Below are 23,433 nucleotides of genomic sequence, written 5' to 3'. Positions count from 1 at the left end.
GTTGTGTTAACTTAAGATATTCCTATTATTTAAAAACGACCTTTCACCACTTTCACTAGCTACTACCTTGGATCTTTCAATTGGCGTCGCTCCATGGATTCTAGCACAGTTGGGTTTTTTCGATAGCCCTGCATATCCTGACCAATCAGTGCAGTAGTTCAGCACTTAATATGCTAATTATTGCCTACTGTCAAATAGGCAGTTACAGACATTCTACTCCAACCCAGAACCGCCCACCTGACAGTAGATAGCTAAATTAGCATATTGGATACAGAAACTAAAAGCACCAATTACTCAGGAATGGTGAGGGCTGGAAAAATTCCAACTGCACCAGAATCAGTGAAGCAGCAACTATTGGGGTTGGAGTTGGTGAATATGGACGAAGGTCCTCTTTAAGGCACCCATACACATAATAGCAAAGTTGGCAGAGGCCACCAATTGCAGACGCTCCCAAACAGATGAATGAACATTTGGTCGATAGCTATAGAAGATCATCTTTGTGTTCAGTCTAGTGGAATTGGCAGACGGTGAAGCTTCCTGGCATATTTTACAGCAAGCAAAGCAGAGAAGAATCGAAAAGCTAAAGTATTGAAATGCCAAAAGGAAAGTGAGAGACCTGCTGAGATCCGTCAGGAATCAATGGTCGCTTCACAACCAATGGATGGGGGCACAACATATAGGTGACCTATGGAGCTGGTCAGGGGCCCGGTTGGTGAAGGGGCCCCTGCTGTTATATAAGCTTATGAGTTTTATAGCACAAGTGTTAGAGAAGCATAATAAAGGTGCACAAGTGCAGGAGTGCAATATACAGGGACCCGGTGCACACCCCTGCTTACTGGAGACTCCTCATTTCAGGGGGAATTATTGCTAATGTTAACACCAGTGAGTAGTAACCATCAGGGTGTCCTATGGTCCTGTGCACAGCGACGCCTTGTCCTTGCTTGCCCTCATTATCTGGACACTGTCTTGATTCTCATTTTGTTCTGCTTTTCTCCTGACCTCGGCTTGTCCCTGACTTCTGCCCTCGTACCACCCACCCTGACCTACTGATTGTTCATGACCCTCAAGAATGCAATCTGTATTTGACAATTCTTTTGCCTGACCCCATGGACATCTCTCAGGTCTTTGGCTAGCCTTGGACCACTCCAAGAGGTAGTGACATAGTAGTCTCCCTGCTGCAAAGTCCAGAAGCCCAAATGAGGGTTAAGAGGAGGCTACTTAGATAACAGCCTGGGGACTGAGCCAAATCCACACTGACCGGGTGGAGCAACCAGCACCCTGTCCCCGTTCAGCTACAGTGACTACATTGTATCACCTCTGACTGTTCCTTCCAAGGAGGTTTGCAATCGGTCCTTTAATCCCCTTTTAACACCAGTCTCATTTAACGTTGCAGCCCTGTCCCGTTATGAAAAGGTTAACAGCATTTTCTATAAAAACAACTTTGAACATCAACATCATGAACATAAACCAATTTTATAGATAACAGATTCTGCGAGAGCTGTCTCCAGATGTGTTTTATGTACGAGAGAATCTCCAGCAGCTATTGAAGTGACTGCAATCTAACACATCATGGCTGGGAGCGATTTTCTGGCGTTGTCATATTTGCTCTGGTGAGGCGCCCGCAGTCATCTAACTTTCACTTGTCTTATGTTTTCTTTCTTTGTGATCAGTGGGAACCTCCGACGCGTCTTCTTTTCATGCTGATTTAAACAGAAAACTATCATGAAAGACGAGCGAGAGTATTGTGTAACAATAAAGGGGATGAAAGCAAACTGGAAAGAGACTGTAGAGCGCCAGTTAGTACCAAGACTGTCCTAGGGTTGTGCCAGGGTAACACCAAGTGCAGGGCAGGCAAAAGGGATGCAAAACGACTGTGGTTATGTAATGACCATGGCAAGGACGTAGATACTAGGGATGGGTGAACCTGGCCAGATACCATTCTGGAATATTTGCAAGGAAAGTCACTTTTGACCAAAACTTGCTCAGTCCAAACCAGAAATAACCCGAGTTGGCTATTATATTCTGGTGTCCGAGCTGTGCCAAATTTTTTTAAAAAATTTGGGTTTGTCTCAATGCATAATTTTTGGACTTTACAATCCATACATCATCTCCTGGACTCCAGCAATTCGGTTTTATTTCCAAAGCTCTTCTGGCTCTTTCCCTCACGTCAATCTCCAGCTTATCGATGAAACCTACAATTTGGCTTCATCATCCCACTGGAGGTCGTCAATAGGGTTGAGCGATCGGATTCCGATCGTCGATTGAGTAAACTTGACGATCGCGTTCGGAATTCCGTTCTTGATCTTTTCCCATGGGATCAAGGTCAGAGGTTATCTCAAGATCGGCTCAACCCTATTCATGTATATATCATTCATAGGGTTGAGCGATTGGGAAAGATCGGATCCCGATCGGCGATCGAGCAAATTTCACGATCGGGATCGGCTGGAAAATGATCGGAAATTGGATTTTAAAATCGATCCTGAAATCTCAAAATTGGCGCAACCCTAGTCGTCAATGCTTTAAGATACAGTGACTAAGATTGAGGATCTTGACACCCCTCAGGCACCCACTGAGGCCCAATCACAGAACTCTTGTGACCTAGGGCCATTAGACATGGAAAACAGCCATGAAGACTACCAAAATGTTGGAAGATAAAAACAAAATCCATATTGTGGAAATCAGTTTTAATGGATTTGTCCAAGGTTCAGTAAACCTCAAAAATGTTGAGTTACGTCAAAACTAGATTATCAGAATGTCTTCTGATTTCCAAATTAGGTTAGACCACTATGTGAGAAGGGTCCGCTGTCTCATGGTAGGGTGCATAAGTGTGGCTAGCTACTGGACCCCTAGACACATAGGGACTCATTGATCCCATCTATGTTTTTAGGTAAAGCTCTACCTTTGCAACCATTTGATCAGACATCCTGGGCTCCCCTATAAATGGTGCAATGGGTCCATGTAGAATTTATAATACTGGTGAGGTCTTTGGGTCCTGGCTGTTCTCTTGGGTGAATGTAATAAATTGCGAACAGAATTTGTTGACTAACACAGTTTTTGCTATTTTATTTCTTAGATCATGCTCCTCAGCGATCCGGATGTGGAGAGCGGTATACTCATCAGCTCCGATGCTGGAGCCACCTACCAGAAGTACAGACTCAACTTCTACATCCAGAGCCTGCTCTTCCACCCCAAGCAAGAGGACTGGGTGTTGGCGTACAGTCTGGACCAGAAGGTAAAACACATGGCTTGTCAACGCAGGTCAAGAACCAATTTGGTAGCTAACCCAAGTGGTGGTCAACTCTTATATAGATGAATACCAGAGATGCCTCCGGTGCTGGACTCTCTGTGAAGCCTGGAACTATGTCATTGATATTAGACATGGAATATATGGAGCTATGGCCCATTTGGGGCCACACTTGTGCCCCCACACAGCAAGATATCACATTTGTGCATTAAATTATGCCGTTTTTGTGTCCGGCGTGGTATAAAGTCATATTTATGCCCCGATAGAGTATAATATTAGAGGTGAGTGAACAGTAAAATGTTCGAGGTTCGATATCCGTTTCGAGTAGCCCCTCAATATTCGACTACTCAAATCGAATATCGGACCCTATTATAATCTATGGGGGGAAAATGCTCGTTTCAGGGGTAGGCAACGTTCAATCAAATTGAATTTACCAAGTCCACGAGTGAGGGTTGGGCTGGATCCTCCGAGAAGTCTTCTCCTTGCAGCGTCCCCGTGGCATCTTCCGGTTCTTCATTCACTCTGCCAGGCATCGGGCCTATGCAGAGCCGACTGCGCATGCCCGCACTACAAGCAGACATGCGCAGTCGGCTCTGGCCAGGCCCGATGCCTGGTAGAGTGAATTCAGAGCCGGAAGACGCCGCGGGGAAGCTGCACGGAGAAGACTTGTAAAGGTAGGAGAAGAACCAGCGTTGATTGGCCGACTGTATAGCATTCGGACAATCAATGCTGGTTCTGCATCGAACTTTTACATTCGAACAGCAAGTGGTACTCGATCGAGTACGAGTATTTCGAATACCGTAGCATACTATCCAATACCTACTCGATCGAGTACTACTCGCTCATCTCTATATAATATCCCATTAGTATCCCCACAACGTATAACATCCCATTAGTACTCCGGCACACAATACTAGCCCCATAGAAGTGTAGGAGCCCTATGGTCAGCTTGTTGCTGCCTAATGACACTGATATCAGTAGGGACTGACCTCCTGACTAGGGTTGAGCGATCAAGATCGGAAAAGATCAGATTCCGATCGTCGATTGAGTAAATTTCATGATCGCGATCAGAATTCCAATCCCGATCATTTCCAGCAGGATCAAGGTCCGAGGTTATCTCAAGATCAGCTCAACCCTATTCATGTATAAGTCATAAATAGGGTTGAGCAATTGGGAAAGATCAGTTCTTGATCGAGCAAATTTCACGTTCGGGATCAGCTGGAAAATGATCGAAAATCGGATTTTAAAACGATCCTGAAATCTCAAGATCGAACTCCACCCTACTCCTGACCATTGTCTCTCTGCACTGAATTATCACAGTCGGGGCAGTAGGGATCAGTAATCGTCTCTTCCACTACTTCTATATGGGGACTATTGCTGATCCCTACTCCTAATACATCAGCGGAAGCCGTACAACGGTCAGAAGACTGGTCGTTCTCCCTAGAGGCGGCAGGGGTCCGGACAGCTGGTGGGTGGTCTGGACCGTCCCCTTTCTATAACCCATGTCCTTAGTCTTCCAATGACCAGACCTTTCCTTAGCGGCATGGATTTTGCGGTAATAGAAAGTTTTAGTGTGCAGCTGTAGGTTGCTTTACTGCGGCGCTCAATACCGTCAGGGGCTGATATATACGATAAGAGGCCGCCATTGGGTCGCCCAGCTAAAAATGACCGTGGACTGGGTAATAAAATAATCCGCCTGCATTCTGAGGTTTTCCCAAAATAAATAAGTCAAACTGTAAAATAAGGAATGGGCTGGAAATACAATGAGGCGACAGGGCGCTGTCACATCTCGTGGCTGATTTACTCCGGGCAGAGAAGTTTCACGCTGTAAGTCAGAGAGGAACAGGCTGTGATGTCTGCCGCTGACAGCTGTGCATCCATATTGGAGCCCATCTCCGGGGCCAGGGATGTGACACTCCGCACTGATCAATTCTCTCATCAGCTCCACGTTCTCACAGACTCCCCGGCCATGATCAGTCTTTGCTGTTGACAACCCGGCATAAAGATGGCACAAGAGCGACCGCTTCATACCAGCCATAAACATAGCAGAGGCGAGCGCTGCGCCACTCCATTACTTTCTATCAATGTCTGCGCGGGAAAGCATAATGATGCCCTTACATTCACAAAGACGTCATAAAGCATTTTTATTTTGCCTATGAAGTTTAAGCTTCTCTAATATAAAGTGCCGGAAGGTTAGCGAAGAGGTAACGGAGGGAAATGGGCGCCGGGTCTCACTGCCGATAAATGCAATGCAGACCAAAGCGCTAGCTTAATGTACATACTGTATACGGCTATATATATATCCCCTTCTACACTGCTCCGGGTCCTCATCTTTTACATCAGTACTAAATGTGTTTAGCAAGAGAAAGTTCTGGATGGCAAATAAAATCACCTTAATGTCACATCCAAGAGACGATAAATATTTTATACTCAAGTGGAAACTAAGTTACATTTATAAAATCTATCTGCATAAAAGGAATAATCAGCATGTAGCTATATTACATCACTTATCCTGTACTGACCCTGGAGTATTGTACTCCAGAGCTGCGCTCACTATTCTGCTGGTGCAGTCACTGTGTACATACATTACATTACTTATCCTGTATTATACTCCAGAGCTGCGCTCACTATTCTGCTGATTCAGTCACTGTGTACATACATTACATTACTTATCCTGTATTATACTCCAGAGCTGTGCTCACTATTCTGCTGGTACAGTCACTGTGTACATACATTACATTACTTATCCTGTATTATACTCCAGAGCTGCGCTCACTATTCTGCTGGTACAGTCACTGTGTACATACATTACATTACTTATCCTGTATTATACTCCAGAGCTGCACTCATTATTCTGCTGGTACAGTCACTGTGTACATACATTACATTACTTATCCTGTATTATACTCCAGAGCTGCGCCCACTATTCTGCTGGTACAGTCACTGTGTACATACATTACATTACTTATCCTGTATTATACTCCAGAGCTGCGCTCACTATTCTGCTGGTGCAGTCACTGTGTACATACATTACATTACTTATCCTGTATTATACTCCAGAGCTGCGCTCACTATTCTGCTGGTGCAGTCACTGTGTACATACATTACATTACTTATCCTGTATTATACTCCAGAGCTGCGCTCACTATTCTGCTGGTGCAGTCACTGTGTACATACTTTACATCACTTATCCCGTACTGATCCTGAGTTATAGTGTGAGACCCCAGAGCTGTACTTCAGTACAATGACACGCGGACCCTTCGCTGACTATACAGGACAGAACCTGTAGCTTTTCTCTCCATGAAACAATCTATCTGAACATCTTCTTCCTGGATAATCAGGATGTAAATGTAACATGTGGTGAAGGTTCTTTATAATTAGTTGCAGGTATTTCGTTTAGTAATTAGCCCCCATCAAGTCAATTTGAAATTAAAATAGACGCCTTGATTACAAAACTCATTACAGGAGAGGCGCCCTTCTCAGTAACCCTTTCATTTCAAATTCTGAAACTAACTGAAGTGTGGCGCCCCTTCATCTCAGCTCCAATTTACATAAACAGGGGAATGGAGCGGAAGGAAAGATCAACGTCAATGAGCTGCTGATCATTCCTCGGAAAAATGTGGGGTTACTCAACTAAATCATCTTAAAGGGGGGTCAACCTGTGCACCTGAGCTGAGCGCTTGTGTTCATCACATGACCACGGACAGATTTGTATCTACTGACAATAAGCAGAGCCGGAGATAGAGAGAACCCTGCAGCTGTTACTGTATCGCTGCACAGTTCTCTTTAGTTCACAATAGGGGAGGATAAGTCAGTACAACTTATTTCTAGTCACCCCCACTTATTATACTCTGGAGCCTCCGGAGACCCCGGAGAAACCAACTGGAGGACTGAACCTCATCCAAACAAATCTAGTGAGGTTCACCCATCTCTAATCTGTGACCCTATAGGGAAGGTATCATTGGAGATTTCACTTCCTCCTTGAGGAATTTTGCTCCTGTTCCTTATTCATGGTTTGGTCTCTGCTTTTACAGAGAGATTTTTAATGTGTTAACCCCTTAAGGACCAGGCCATGTTTTGGTTTCGCATTTTCGTTTTTCCCTCCTCACATTTCAAGAGCCATAACTTTTTCATTTTTCAGTTCACAGAGTCACATGATGGCTTATTGTTTGCGGGACAAATCGTACTTTGTAATGGCACCATTCAATATGCTGTGCAATGTACTGGGAAGCTGGAAAAAAATTCAGAATGAGGTGCAATTGGAGAAAAAATGCATTTGCGCCATTTTCTTATGGGTTTAATTTTTACAGCGTTCACTGTTTGGTACAAATGACATGTTACCTGTATTCTACGTGTCAGTACGAACGCGGTGATACCAAATTTATATAGTATTTGAAATGTTTTGATACTTTAAAAAAAATGATAAACTTTGCAAAATAGAAAAAAAAAATTGTGTCATCATGTTCTAACACCTGTAACTTTTTCATATTTCCATGTATGGAGCTGGTTGTGGTGTCTTTTTATGCGGGACAAGATGTCGTTTCTATTGATACCATTTGGGGAAAGATCTGATGCTTTGATCACTTTTTATTCAATTTTTTATAGGAGGCAAAGTGTTGAAAAAAACGCTTTTTGGCGGTTTTTATTTTTTTTGCCGCTACGCCGTTCGCAGTACGGGATAAATGTTTTAATACTCTAATAGTTCGAGCATTTTGGAGCGCGGGGATACCTAATATGTTTATGTTTAATGTTCTTTAATTACTTTTATAGCTAATCTAGGGAAAGGGGGGTGATTTGAACTTTTATATTTTTTTTATTTTTTTAATACTTTTAAAAACTTTTTTTTTTCTTCTGTTACATTTATGATCAGACCCCTTAGGTACCTTGAAACCTAGGGAGTCTGATCGCTCATACTATTCACTGCAATACTACAGTACTGCAGTGAATAGCAGAATCGCAGCACTTCTATTAGAGGCTGCCTCTGGCATCCTGTAATAGATCTAGTGCAGAGACAAGCCTGGAAGCCTTCAATAGGCTTCTGGCTGTCATAGCAACCGATCACTGCCCTCATGTGACGTTCAGGAGGGCGGCAATCGGGGAAACATGGCGGCGCCCGTGCCGCCGGCGCCGTTTACACACTGCGGTCACGTTTGACCGCAGTGTGTAAAGGGTTAACAGCAGCGATCGGCTCGGGCACCGACCGCTGCTGTTAGTGGCAGGTCCTGGCTGTATTATACAGCCGGCATCTGCCGTGTATGGAGCGAGCTCAGCGTGTGAGCTCGCTCCATACATCCCCATGCGACCCATGACGTACAGTTACGTCAAGGGTCGCTAAGGGGTTAAAGGAGCTCAAAAATTTCAGAGGTCATAGTGTAATACTAGATATCACCTGCGGAGGCACTGCAGAGAAACAGATCGCTGTCTACCATAACTGATCAGTGGAGGTCCCTCGAGCAGGACAACCCTGCTATGCCATAGTGAGATATGAAACAAGGTGAAGGTTCTCCTCATAGTATAGATGACCCCTTTATGGTGTTTTTTACAACAACATGAGACAAGTGACGACCGGATGATTTTTTTTTGTATATAAACATGGCAAACATTTCCTATTCTGCTCCTGATCTGAAGGCCACCGGGATTACGATTCAATAAAAGCCGCCCATGTTGTGTAACCTCTGCCCTCTCGTACCACTCATCGAATCTCCTGTAAAACAACAACATAACAGTAATAGACTCGAGAGGAGCAACATCAACCTTCAAGAGAAGCATCAGGTCCTCGAGAATCTCAAGTAAGCGCAATATCGACTGATTCATCATTTATTTATGATGGAACAGCTCAGGTCTCACGGCCAAGAGGGCAAAGAGAATCGCTCATCAAAAACATTCAAAAACTTGACCTAGTCATGTAATCCCGCGTTGTCCCCGTGTGCGGTGGAGTTTAGTCTCCTCATTGGCCCTTTCTTTGTATAGGAGTCTTCTAGAAGAGTTTACCCTTAAGAATGGAATAGATCGGTGGGAGGTCGGGGTCCTACATGTTCAACTGGACTTCTTAAAACGCAGGGGTGCAGGAACTTGGCTCGAGCCTTGGCAGCCTGCAGCCAACTCAATGTTTTTACAGCACCATGAACATAGTGACCAGCTGGTACAGTGGGACAAAGAGTCCTGCTTGAAAGGGAAGGGGAACAGACAGTATTTAAGGGTGGGAGCTGGTTGGAGGGTGGTCAGGGGGTAGCAGGTTTATTGAAGGTTGGAGACTCACCTCTAGGGTTGAGCGATCGTGTTCGGAAAAGATCGGATTCCAAACGGCGATATAGAAAATTTCACGATCGCGATCGGAATGCCAAACACAATCTTTTTAGGTGGGATCGAGATCGGTGAATATTTCCCACAATGCTTTTCTACTGGCCAAGCATTGTGGGAAAAGCTAACAATGTTAGCCTTCACACTGAGTATACGCTCCACTCATTCTGAGTGGAGTGTATACTCAGTGTGAAGGCTCCGCTGCGGTTCCATAGGAATGAATGGAAGCAGCTGGCACAAAGCCTTAACCCCCTGTGCGCCGGCTGCATCCATTCATTCTAATGGGAGACTAGCTAACATCTTTAGTAGCTACTTACCTGCAGTGATGGCTGGTCCGGTGCCCGGTGTTCTTGTTCTTCTTCGCCTCGCTGCCCCCGCCTCCCAGGTTAGTGTTAAAGAGCTAGGAAGAAGGCGGGACTTGTGGCTTAGGAGAGTGTGGGTGGGTACAGGGTGGGGAGACATGACGTCTCCCCTCCCAGTACCCGCCCACACTCTCCTAACCTGGGAGGTAGGGGGCAGCGAGGTGAAGAAGAACAAGAACACCGGGCACCGGACCAGCCATCTCTGCAGGTAAGTGGACACCAGGGGGGACTAAGTAGCCACAGGATTAAAAAAAAAAAAAACAAACCTCTGGCTACATAGTGATTAAAAAAATCCCTACACAGCGTGGATTCTAACAATTAAAGCGTTCACTTGTTAGACTCCATGCTGTATAGTGAATAGGATTGTTTTTAAAATCTGATCTCCGATTAGTAAAAAAAAATCCCATTGACTTGCATTGGGATCAAGATCGGATTCAAATGAAAAATGATTGTAAATCGGATTTCAAAATTGATTCTGAAAAATCAAGATTGGCTCAACCCTACCCACCTCTTCAGGGTCCTCTTGAAGGGTGTTATTGTAGGGGACAGTTATGGGACATGGTAGAAAGTTTCAGGCTATAGAGGATGCATGGGAGAAGTCTTGGAGGTGGTGGTGCAAAGAGTGGATAAGAGTAGAGCGTAAAAGTAGGGGGTCGAGAGGATCGGAGGTTACATGTGGGTAGGTAGCAGGACAATAGGTCAGACATGTATGAAGGGGGCAGGTTGTGAATGGTCTATAAGGGCTGTGAAGAGGGTCAAGTCTTGTAACAAGTGGGTTTGGATTGTGATCTCCAGTGCCTGGGGCACATACTCTTCCAGCCTGCCACAAGTTTTCTGGTTTGGTCCTTAGGTTGCAATTTCCCCTATTTTCTGATGCATTGTGCTATAGATGCACCCGGGGGTCCTCCTGGGCAGCCACGTCCATTCTGCACTGCGGCAGGTGACTACATTGGGGTAGCCTTCGCCTCTATGTACCATAGCAGTGTTATATTATAGGTAGCTTATTCTGCTTGCAGTCTTGTGATCCTATCTGTTACTTGCTGCATGTTGGGGAATTGCCTAAATAACTCCTTATCTCCCCAAGACATTGCCTTGTTTTTCAACCAAAACGAAGGCTCCGGCTTCTCCTGTGCTCCACCATGCATTACACTACATCTCTGCTCCATTACAGCACAACCAGTGACTCATCCAGCAGAATTGCAAGATAATCCACTTTGCTCGCACACATACTTTACACTGCAGCTCTTCTTCTTCCCTCTGGATACTTTGTATTAGCACAAAGTCACAGAGAGCAAATACAGAGAAAAACACTAAAGGAAGCAAAGAAGAAGAGCTAAGAAGTGGCCTGAAGAGCGGCTAATACAAACACTAATCAGACGATGGATAGAAGACGCGCTCGATACAATCCTTCCTATAATAACAACTTGTTCCATGGTCAGAGTTGTCTCTGCCGACTGCAGAAAACTACCTGAAGGCTAATAAACCGCCTGGCGCGGTGCTCGCCGCCATCCGTATCATTGTTATGAGATGTTTGTCCTTTTATTTGCAACTTGTAGTAATTGGGAACCATAACATTCACCTCCCGGCTCCGCTCGACTGACGCTGAGCGCTGGACCTCCCTCCGAGAGACGCCTTGTTATCACGCCAACGGAGGAAGCTTTTATCTGAAAATTACAATGGTTTGTGGTGCAATCACTTCTGCCAATTGTTGCTGAGAAATTTTAAGCCGAGCCCTGCTCCAAGTCACGCCGCTCACCCGCAATTTTTTTATTATTTTTAGGAAACCTGCGGTGGGGGAAAGTAACTGACGGAATTGGTTATGGGGATCATTGCCTGGCTGCAGAAGTAGCGGAGTCAGGTGATGAGACTGATGTATGAAGGGTTTTATGGTTACATCCCGGGTGGTCTAGGGCAGTGAGGGGGTTAATGGTAGCACTGCCTGGTGGTCTAAGGCATGGAAAGGGCTAATGGTAACATCCTTGGTAGTCTGGAGTTGGTAACGGGTTAATGGTAACATCCGCTTTGATTTATGGCAGTAAGGGGGTTCATGGTTAAATCACTAGGGATTAATGGTATCGTCCTGTTGGTCTAGGGCACAGAAAGTACTCACAGTAACATCCCGGGTGGTCTAGAGGAGATAGTAGGTCAACAGTAACATCACATGGGATTTAAGGCACTACCGTGGCTCATGGTTACATCACTGGAGACTTCAGAGAGTTCATGGTAATGCCGATTGTGGTCTAGGACAGTGAAGGTGTTAATGGTAGCCTCCTAGGTGGTCTGGGACTGTGAAAGTTCTAGTGGGGAGATCAGTCATGTACTACAGCAGAACAAAAGCTTATAGCAATGCCCTGGTGGTCTAGGGGAGGTAGCTTTCTCTTTGGGCCTGTAAGCAGCTGGAGAGGCTACATGGACTATAAGCCTGACCTTGGTTTACATCAAAGATGTCTCCTCAGTAAGGAGTCCGACCTGTGGAGTGAGCCCACCTGTCTCGGTACAGGAGTCCTGGGCACCTTAGTCATATCAAAATGTCTAAAAAGAGACAGAAGACGACGTCAGATCCCAGATCTATAACCTAAGTTAGACATTTATGATGTGTCTTACTCTTATGCGTACTTGCCAACTTTTTGATGTTCATGTCTGGCGGCCATTGTTGAGAGGTCGCGCCCCCTTTTCGTAATCTCCGCCACTTTTTAGTGGACATCAAACCTCCTTTTGACACTCGGACAAGAAATGTGCCAGTGACTCCCTTTTCTTCTGACCTGACTGGCGTATAAAGTGCCCATGTTGTTATAAATAACAGGACGAGAGCCTGAAAGGTGCGGGGGTGTTCCAGGGGCCAGGGACCCTTTTTTGCCCCATATAGTGGTCAGTTTGTCTTTGCAGAGTGGGAGGACATCCACCCAAACATGGGGAGAACATATAAACTAATTGCAGATGTTGTTCCTGGCAGGATTCGAACCCAGGACTACAGTGCTGCAAGGCTGTAGTACTAACCACTGAGCCACCATGTTGACCCCTCATAGTGGTGGTTCTGGTGAATTGCAGCAGACACCACTTGTATAGGACCAGTGCTGCACATGCCCATCCTCCACTTGGCAGCGTCCAGTAGTTCGGAGGCTACTAGAAGGGGTTATCTGTGCGGGATGCAGGTATCAGCCCCCAAAGATCGCATATTGATGACCTATGGCTATGGATAAGGATTTCCGGCTGGAAAACCCTTTTAATGGTGACCCCCATTGAAGATTATAGGGACTCAGTCCAATGGTTCCTCAATAGGTGAGGACCCCGGCCATTTATGGCCTACCCAGTGGTTGGGAGTACCCCTTTAAATCTCTGGACCTCAATGTGAAGCCTGTCCATGGGCTCATTGACCACGTCTAGTGCTGCAGCATCCCGCGGGGCAGAGGCCTCCCCACTATCGCCCCTCCTACACTTACTCCACTGTGTAGTGCAGGGTTCCTGGCATTCCATGAGTTAATGAGTGAATTGCAGAGCGTAAAATCTGGATCTCCCGGCTTGATCAGCGCTGTGCGGTTTATCACAGTCGTTAAGTCTCAGTTGCCAGATGATGCTGACACGCGCTGTAAGATTTAGCAATTTCATCGCAGAACACTTTTAATAAGGCAATGTGTCAGAAAGAAGCGGGCTCCCAGGGGCACAGCCTCCGCCCCTGAATAATGGGAAACTTTAAGCAAGCTCTGGGACTGTGTGTTCATTAGGCAGCCGGGCTGAACTTCTCCACTTTTATCATGTTGTCTAATTGCTTTCTGAATTCTAAAATCTATTTTTATCTACAAACAGAAGACGGCGATGCCCGTGCCCACCCGGCTGTACGGAGGAGCGGCGGGCCAGAGACTGGTGATTGGGGGGGGAAGGAGAGGGGAGAGGAGAAGGTTAGACTAAGGCCAACCCCTGGGATAAGGGATCAAAGGTGACAGACTATGAAAGAACCTGCAGACGCCTGATAGCACATCAATATGAGAGCGGCTGCCGGGAGCGGCGAAACCAAATCACCACCTCAGACACTGACCCGCATTACACATAGGAGAGCTGCCAAAATGCAACGTACAGTGCGAAAGACAGCACAGGAAACCCCCGAAATTACTATTATCTATATACAGATCGTAAGATCATATCTCTGAGTAGCAAACTCATCTACTTATATCACAATATTACATAGGAGGTAGTATTATAGTAGTTATATTCTTGTACATAGGAGTAGTATTATAGTAGTTATATTCCTGTACATAGGAGGTAGTATTATAGTAGTTATATTCTTGTACATAGGAGCAGTATTATAGTAGTTATATTCTTGTACATAGGAGTAGTATTATAGTAGTTATATTCTTGTACATAGGAGCAGTATTATAGTAGTTATATTCTTGTACATAGGGGGTAGTATTATAGTAGTTATATTCTTGTACATAGGAGCAGTATTATAGTAGTTATATTCTTGTACATAGGAGCAGTATTATAGTAGTTATATTCTTGTACATAGGAGTAGTATTATAGTAGTTATATTCTTGTACATAGGAGGTAGTATTATAGTAGTTATATTCTTGTACATAGGAGTAGTATTATAGTAGTTATATTCCTGTACATAGGAGGTAGTATTATAGTAGTTATATTCTTGTACATAGGAGTAGTATTATAGTAGTTATATTCTTGTACATAGGAGGTAGTATTATAGTAGTTATATTCTTGTACATAGGAGTAGTATTATAGTAGTTATATTCTTGTACATAGGAGGTAGTATTATAGTAGTTATATTCTTGTACATAGGAGTAGTATTATAGTAGTTATATTCCTGTACATAGGAGGTAGTATTATAGTAGTTATATTCTTGTACATAGGAGCAGTATTATAGTAGTTATATTCTTGTACATAGGAGCAGTATTATAGTAGTTATATTCTTGTACATAGGAGTAGTATTATAGTAGTTATATTCTTGTACATAGGAGCAGTATTATAGTAGTTATATTCTTGTACATAGGGGGTAGTATTATAGTAGTTATATTCTTGTACATAGTAGTAGTATTATAGTAGTTATATTCTTGTACATAGGAGTAGTATTATAGTAGTTATATTCTTGTACATAGGAGTAGTATTATAGTAGTTATATTCTTGTACATAGGAGCAGTATTATAGTAGTTATATTCTTGTACATAGGAGTAGTATTATAGTAGTTATATTCTTGTACATAGGAGCAGTATTATAGTAGTTATACTCTTGTACATAGGAGTAGTATTATAGTAGTTATATTCTTGTACATAGGAGGTAGTATTATAGTAGTTATATTCTTGTACATAGGAGTAGTATTATAGTAGTTATATTCTTGTACATAGGAGTAGTATTATAGTAGTTATATTCTTGTACATAGGAGTAGTATTATAGTAGTTATATTCTTGTACATAGGAGTAGTATTATAGTAGTTATATTCTTGTACATAGGAGTAGTATTATAGTAGTTATATTCCTGTATATAGGAGTAGTATTATAGTAGTTATATTCTTGTACATAGGGGGCAGTATTATAGTAGTTATATTCTTGTACATAGGAGTAGTATTATAGTAGTTATATTCTTGTACATAGGAGGTAGTATTATAGTAGTTATATTCTTGTATATAGGAGGTAGTATTATAGTAGTTATATTCTTCTACATAGGAGTAGTATTATAGTAGTTATATTCTTGTACATAGGAGCAGTATTATAGTAGTTATATTCTTGTACATAGGAGCAGTATTATAGTAGTTACAGTCCTATGAAAAAGTTTGGGCACCCCTATTAATCTTAATCATTTTTAGTTCTAAATATTTTGGTATTTGCAACGGCCATTTCAGTTTGATATATCTAATAACTGATGGACACAGTAATATTTCAGGATTGAAATGAGGTTTATTGTACTAACAGAAAATGTGCAATATGCATTAAACCAAAATTTGACCGGTGCAAAAGTATGGGCACCTCAACAGAAAAGTGACATTAATATTTAGTAGATCCTCCTTTTGCAAAGATAACAGCCTCTAGTCGCTTCCTGTAGCTTTTAATCAGTTCCTGGATCCTGGATAAAGGTATTTTGGACAAACAATTCAAGTTCAGTTAAGTTAGATGGTCGCCGAGCATGGACAGCCCGCTTCAAATCATCCCACAGATTTTCAATGATATTCAGGTCTGGGGACTGGGATGGCCATTCCAGAACATTGTCATTGTTCCTCTGCATGAATGCCTGAGGATTTGGAGCGGTGTTTTGGATCATTGTCTTGCTGAAATATCCATCCCCGGCGTAACTTCAACTTCGTCACTGATTCTTGAACATTATTCTCAAGAATCTGCTGATACTGAGTGGAATCCATGCGACTCTCAACTTTAACAAGATTCCCGATGCCGGCATTGGCCACACAGCCCCAAAGCATGATGGAACCTCCACCAAATCTTACAGTGGGTAGCATGTGTTTTTCTTGGAATGCTGTTTCTTCTTGGACGCCATGCATAACGCCTTTTTTTTTATAACCAAACAACTCAATTTTTGTTTCCAAAATGAAGCTGCCTTGTCCAAATGTGCTTTTTCATACCTCAGGCAACTCTATTTGTGGCGTGGTTGCAGAAACGGCTTCTTTCTCATCACTCTCCCATACAGCTTCTCCTTGTGCAAAGTGCGCTGTATTGCTGACCGATGCACAGTGACACCATCTGCAGCAAGATGATGCTGCAGCTCTTTGGAGGTGTCTGTGGATGGTCCTTGACTGTTCTCACCATTCTTCTTCTCTGCCTTTCTGATATTTTTCTTGGCCTGCCACTTCTGGGCTTAACAAGAACTGTCCCTGTGGTCTTCCATTTCCTTACTATGTTCCTCACAGTGGAAACTGACAGGTTAAATCTCTGAGACAACGTTTTGTATCCTTCCCCTGAACAACTATGTTGAACAATCTTTGTTTTCAGATCATTTGAGAGTTGTTTTGAGTAGCCCATGATGCCACTCTTCAGAGGAGATTCAAATAGTAGAACAACTTGCAATTGGCCACCTTAAATACCTTTTCTTATGATTGGATACATCTGGCTATGAAGTTCAAAGCTCAGTGAGGTTACAAAACCAATTTTGTGCTTCAGTAAGTCAGTAAAAAGTAGTTAGGAGTATTCAAATCAATAAAATGATAAGGGTGCCCATACTTTTGCACCGGTCAAATTTTGGTTTAATGCATATTGCACATTTTCTGTTAGTACAATAAACCTCATTTCAATCCTGAAATATTACTGTGTCCATCAGTTATTAGATATATCAAACTGAAATGGCTGCTGCAAACACCAAAATATTTAGAACTAAAAATGATTAAGATTAATAGGGGTGCCCAAACTTTTTCATAGGACTGTATATTCTTGTACATAGGAGCAGTATTATAGTAGTTATATTCTTGTACATAGGAGCAGTATTATAGTAGTTATATTCTTGTACATAGGAGTATTATAGTAGTTATATTCTTGTACATAGGAGTAGTATTATAGTAGTTATATTCTTGTATATAGGAGTAGTATTATAGTAGTTATATTCTTGTACATAGGAGTAGTATTATAGTAGTTATATTCTTGTACATAGGAGTAGTATTATAGTAGTTATATACTTGTATATAGGAGTAGTATTATAGTAGTTATATTCTTGTACATAGGAGTAGTATTATAGTAGTTATATTCTTGTACATAGGAGTAGTATTATAGTAGTTATATTCTTGTATATAGGAGTAGTATTATAGTAGTTATATTCTTGTACATAGGAGTAGTATTATAGTAGTTATATTCTTGTACATAGGAGTAGTATTATAGTAGTTATATACTTGTATATAGGAGTAGTATTATAGTAGTTATATTCTTGTACATAGGAGTAGTATTATAGTAGTTATATTCTTGTACATAGGAGTAGTATTATAGTAGTTATATTCTTGTACATAGGAGTAGTATTATAGTAGTTATATTCTTGTACATAGGAGTAGTATTATAGTAGTTATATTCTTGTATATAGGAGCAGTATTATAGTAGTTATATTCTTGTACATAGGAGCAGTATTATAGTAGTTATATTCTTGTACATAGGAGCAGTATTATAGTAGTTATATTCTTGTACATAGGAGCAGTATTATAGTAGTTATATTCTTGTACATAGGAGATAGTATTATAGTAGTTATATTCTTGTACATAGGAGTAGTATTATAGTAGTTATATTCTTGTACATAGGAGGCAGTATTATAGTAGTTATATTCTTGTACATAGGAGCAGTATTATAGTAGTTATATTCTTGTACATAGGAGGTAGTATTATAGTAGTTAAATTCTTGTACATAGGAGTAGTATTATAGTAGTTATATTCTTGTACATAGGAGCAGTATTATAGTAGTTATATTCTTGTACATAGGAGTAGTATTATAGTAGTTATATTCTTGTACATAGGAGCAGTATTATAGTAGTTATATTCTTGTACATAGGAGTAGTATTATAGTAGTTATATTCTTGTACATAGGAGGTAGTATTATAGTAGTTATATTTTTATACATAGTAGTATTATAGTAGTCATAATTTTGTATATACAGTAGGAGTGTGCAGAAGTAACTATATATTCTTGCATGTAATTGGCAGTATTATAGTATGCTATAAGAAATAAAAGTAATTAAAGCGGTTCTTGGGAGTTGTTCCCTTTATGCAGAGCGCAGTATTCTTGTATAGCTACTCTATCTTCTTTTGTTTCTGCCCCCCCCCCCCCAGATATTACTGACATCCTATTTGTATATTTTTTATATTTAATACACGGTATGTTCTTCGTTTCCCAGTGACATCTTTTATATAAAACAATAATTTCTTATTATTTATTCTGATCTTGTTCCTCTACAAATGCAAAGAGCAAAAAAAAAAAACAAAAAAAAAAAACGAACAAAAACACTCGGCTATTGCTTTCCAAGATAAAGAAGAATACCTGGAGGAATCATAAAATTCCAATAGGTGTAAAAATACAGTAATAAAATCTGTGTGTGTGACTGTACAATATCAGATCTGACTTGCAATCTTCATAATTCCTCATGTGGATCTCGGATGATGACTCTGCAGTGGATGGCGGTGACAAAGGGCAGGCTCGGGGCAGGACACCGGATGTTGGGGAACGTTCTGCCATTGAGCTCGGTCCTTAGATGTCATCTTGGCTCTTTGTAGATGTTTTGTCTCCAGCCTCCGGATGGAGATACATTTCTTATTGTGTGTCTCTATAGTCATGGTGATGGAGGTCTCCTTCTCCAAACCTTCCTCAGGCCTTAGGGTAGTGCACTGTTCTAGATACTGGTGGTGATGGGTCTTCTGGGGTCTATCTCTGTAATAGGCTCCTGGCAGATGGATTGGGGTTGGGGTGGCCTTCAATAAAGGTTGACCTACTCCAATTTTAGGGCAGTCCTGGCAGTTCATTCCTTGGGGACCTCTGGCAAACCAACCCAGTCAATGACCTAGTTCATCATAGAACATATATGTATAAGTAGTGATGTATGAGGTTTGGGTTACTAGTCTTACTTCGCTGTCATGAAGACAACAACCTGCTACATAGAAGCCAACGTGGAAGACTACAAAATCTAGATACTAATGTTACAAGTTAGATACTATAGGTTGGTGTGGACCATGTGTTGAGGTCTATATAGATCTAATTTTTATGTTTCTGATACATTTCCCCGATTTGTTACTTTTTGATGAGTTTGTTCCGTTTCGCTCTCACGACTTTTGCTTTTACCGAGCGTCTCATGTAATTGTTCTTGATCTCCTCACACCTTGTCCCACAGCAGGAGCGACTTCAATTATTTTAATCAATCTCTATGATGAATATGATGTTGAGGTTTCACGGCCCCGACCTTCTGGCTGGCATAAATGGACAAGACTTGCCAATAGAAAATTATAGAATATAAAAGAGTAATTCTGCAATACTGATCTTCAAGTGACTTTAGAGAAAACAATCTGATTTTTTCAGGCACCTGTTCCATTTGCCTAATTTTCGACATTATGGAAAACCATTGGGGTTTTTGCCTGGGCAACTTCTTCAATATGGCTTCTTTGGCTCATGCCATGCTGTCCTAAATGCCCATGAACCCACCCAGCAAATAACTATGTGCATGTACATATAGTGTTCCCACAGGCAGGAGTATCGAGAGACCTGCCTGCATGAAGATCCCCCCCCATGGATCTCAAGAATGGACAGTATAACTTTAGACAATGTTACTACCATGGAGAAACTATGTATACAGCTTGAGTTTGCAAAATTCTAAACTAAGACGTCCATTGGGTTCAAGGTTCAGGGACAATAGCATGATAAGACCGGTGCATCAAATAAGGCTCTATACTAGGTCATTTATCAGTCGTCGAAAGTTTGGCAGAAGAGATTTCGGTCAACTCCAGGGCGTAACAGAAGTAAAAGCTGAATCGTCAACTTTTTAGTTTAGTAGAAAGATATTTTAACATTGGAAGAAACCTCCTCTGTGTCCAGACAGTGAATGACGCAGCTCTCTCTTCCCCTCTCTTATCAGCAAATCACAGCAATATACCGAGCAAATGATTCTAGAGGGCCCATCAGCTCCAGAACCTGTCTGTCCGCACTTGCCACTAGAAAAAAATATGTCTTTACCACTTAATGATGAATGCTTAAGCCTGCACAGCGGCCGATAGATCTCTCCCAACAACAACCCTGTGGGTGCTGCCTTGTCAACTCACATCATCATGTGACCTTCAAAGAGCTGATCAGTGGAGGGTCCTCTGTGATCTCTTAATGTCCACCTAAGGAACTGGAGATGTGATTTACAAATCTTCCAAAAAAAATTGCAAACATTGGGCATTTTCCCCAATCACAGGTTCAAAATGGATGCCACCAATTTGCAGATCAATAGAAGACAGCGTAGAAGGATCACATGACCTTGGGTGGCAGCCTGGTTGGTTTCTCCATAATGTCAGCCCTCCCTCTAGGTCAGCCAGTCCTAGATGTGCCAATGACTTTTGACTCATTGCCACTATGACCCATCCCAAGCAATGCTGTATGGGTATTAAAGAGTTAAACAGGGTGGGATACAGTCCTTGGACGCATTTTGGCCGCCTCCATCACATCAGAATCAAATATTGTAACATTGTCTCATCTCTACTACTGTTCTTATTAGTCCCAGGTTATTGGTGTCCTTCATGTAGTTCGTTTTTTGCCATTTCACGCGTTTTAGCTAATTACCTATCATGTTGTAGCTTTATAGCAGTCGCGTCTGACACAAGACGTTCCGTATTATTACAAGGATATTTCACGGCTTGGAATTTTACATTGTTTATTTACCTTGTCACAAGCAGACGCCATTATCAGTCTGAGGATTCTTTTATAGCCCCGAGTGCAGTAGACAATCAAACTGCATGAGTAATGTCGTGAAACGCGTAGGTGCATGTTCTCGACACGGAGAATCGCTACTAATGTTATTACACCTGCTGGATCACGCCGTGATTACATCTCTGCAACTCCAAGGTCTGTCTCACTTTAAATGTACATGTCACCTGGTGACAACTCATCCCACTCATAGAACTCATCTAACCGCATTTTCCTCAAATTATCTGGGTTTTGGAGGAAAAAAAAAGTCAGGCAAATCCCAGTGGAAGTGACAGTCGCTTTATAAGAAAAAAATACCACTCAAAGTTTAATGAATTCACGATATAAAAGTAACAAAGTGAGATGAAGAGATTGTCTCCTGTATCAGGAAGTCACAGCGAAACGCGTCAGTCATCACGACGCTCTTTAGGTTAAAAATAACCATTAGGCTGCAATTAAATTCAATGTTTAAGTTAAAGTGAATCATTTATGGATTCGCCTTCATGACTGATGTTCTGATACCTGATTTTAGAGAGTGACGGAAGGTTTCTTTTCCTATTTTTTGGGGGGGTTGAAAGGGGATCGCCTCTCGTTTGGCGTTTTGGGTTGGTTTAATGTCTTTTATATAGGAATGGGTTAATTTAGCCATTGAGTGCATGGTCCTGAGCAGTGGGTGAAGTAGGTACCTGTCTAGGCTGCCCTTGGGGGCAAGACACATAAATTGGAGGTTTGTAAACAAGAATCTGGGCAAATATTCATGAGCATATGAAACGTCTGAATAGGAGGTATAACGTAAAGTTGATCTATATACTGTTGGGTCTCTTCAATCCCCGTTGTATAAGATTTGGAGGATAGAATTGGTGTGAAAAAATTAAGAAAAAAAAGAATGACTCCCCTTTCCTGAGCTCCACCACAGAATCCTCTGGCGTTGCAGTCTTATAGGGTTGTCCACCATTTTCTCCAGCCGCCATGTCACCAATTATTGGACTGTGGTGGTTACATGGTAGATGTGATGACACTTGGACGCTACAATGACATCACATACACTAAAGGGTCAAAGCATGATGGCGAATAGAATCAACTTTACTGTAAAGAATTGGATTGCTACCAATGGCAAACACATTTTGCATTGTGCATGGTCGAGCCAAAACTCAGTGACCATTGGTGGTGGGGGCATTCTGAGATTATAATGAAATATAGCTACCTTGCACTAGTTGAGGATGATCTGACTACTTGTGCTGGGGCAGAACATTGGGTAGACAACCTTGTCCTTCTTGGAGAACCAGAAAGGGAGGTTGCCAGGACAGGACAACCCAGCTTGGGGACCTACAGATGGAGGTAATGGCGGGCGGTCTGTGGAGTCTATCAGTATATAAGGAATTTGTCTAAATAGCGATTCCATAATAGATTGAGTAGCAATTCCCGCTAGCCTATAAATCCAGCATGGGACTCTCAGTTACGAGGGATGGATGTAGGACCAGCATGTAATCTGCCTTTCGATGGATAGAGAGTAAACAAGCAGCGCGCTCCGTCTCCCCAGCTGGATTTATTCTTGAAGAAACTTTCCAAGTCTGATTCTCTCTTTCAGAAAATCACAAATTACATTTATTAGCCAGCGATTCCCACTTCCATGAATCAGGGGAGTCGGCATGAACTGTACATCTATGTTTTATTGGGTCTAGTCCGGGTAGTTAAATAGAAAGCGCAGCTATTCTCTGCTAGCCAATAAACATGAACGATTACAAGTTGCGAGCTCCAGTAGCCGAGCTCCGGATAGTCACACTTTAATTAAAGGAATACATCATAGACTAAAGTAATTGTAAGAGCAGAATATTTCTTCAAGGCTCTGCTTAACCTATGGAACATCGTGGCGGTCAGCGGACATACATCACCTCCGCTTTAATGTACGGGTTACACAAAGGCTAGAAGACGCCTGTACGTAATGGGAGAATGGGAAAGAAAATTAAGATTTAATATATCATGTTGTAAGTGTTCTGGAGTTCAAGGAAGGAATTTATGACCTAAAGTGATGTATGATGAAGATGTGAAGTGCAGGAACAGAAGAAGTGCAAGACTGGGGTCACAGCTGAGGGCCAGGATTGTGACACTCGGCATGTCTCTCAGGACCAACCACAGGACTTGACCCCGAGACACGAGACATCAGATAGAGGATGTAAGAA

General features: G+C 42.2%; 1 protein-coding gene across 1 annotated transcript in view; it reads left to right on the top strand.

The window, feature by feature from the left end:
- Positions 1 to 23,433, top strand: part of SORCS3 (sortilin related VPS10 domain containing receptor 3) — a 329,278-nt gene that overhangs the window by 160,155 nt on the left and 145,690 nt on the right. Inside the window, exon 4 of the mRNA XM_075287996.1 lies at positions 3,074 to 3,232. Coding sequence (XP_075144097.1) covers positions 3,074 to 3,232 — 159 coding nt within the window. The remainder of the gene's footprint in view (positions 1 to 3,073; positions 3,233 to 23,433) is intronic.

The sequence above is a fragment of the Leptodactylus fuscus genome, chromosome 10 (genome assembly GCF_031893055.1).
Source record: "Leptodactylus fuscus isolate aLepFus1 chromosome 10, aLepFus1.hap2, whole genome shotgun sequence".
NCBI lineage: Eukaryota > Metazoa > Chordata > Amphibia > Anura > Leptodactylidae > Leptodactylus > Leptodactylus fuscus.
This window is presented reverse-complemented; position numbering and strand designations above follow the sequence as displayed.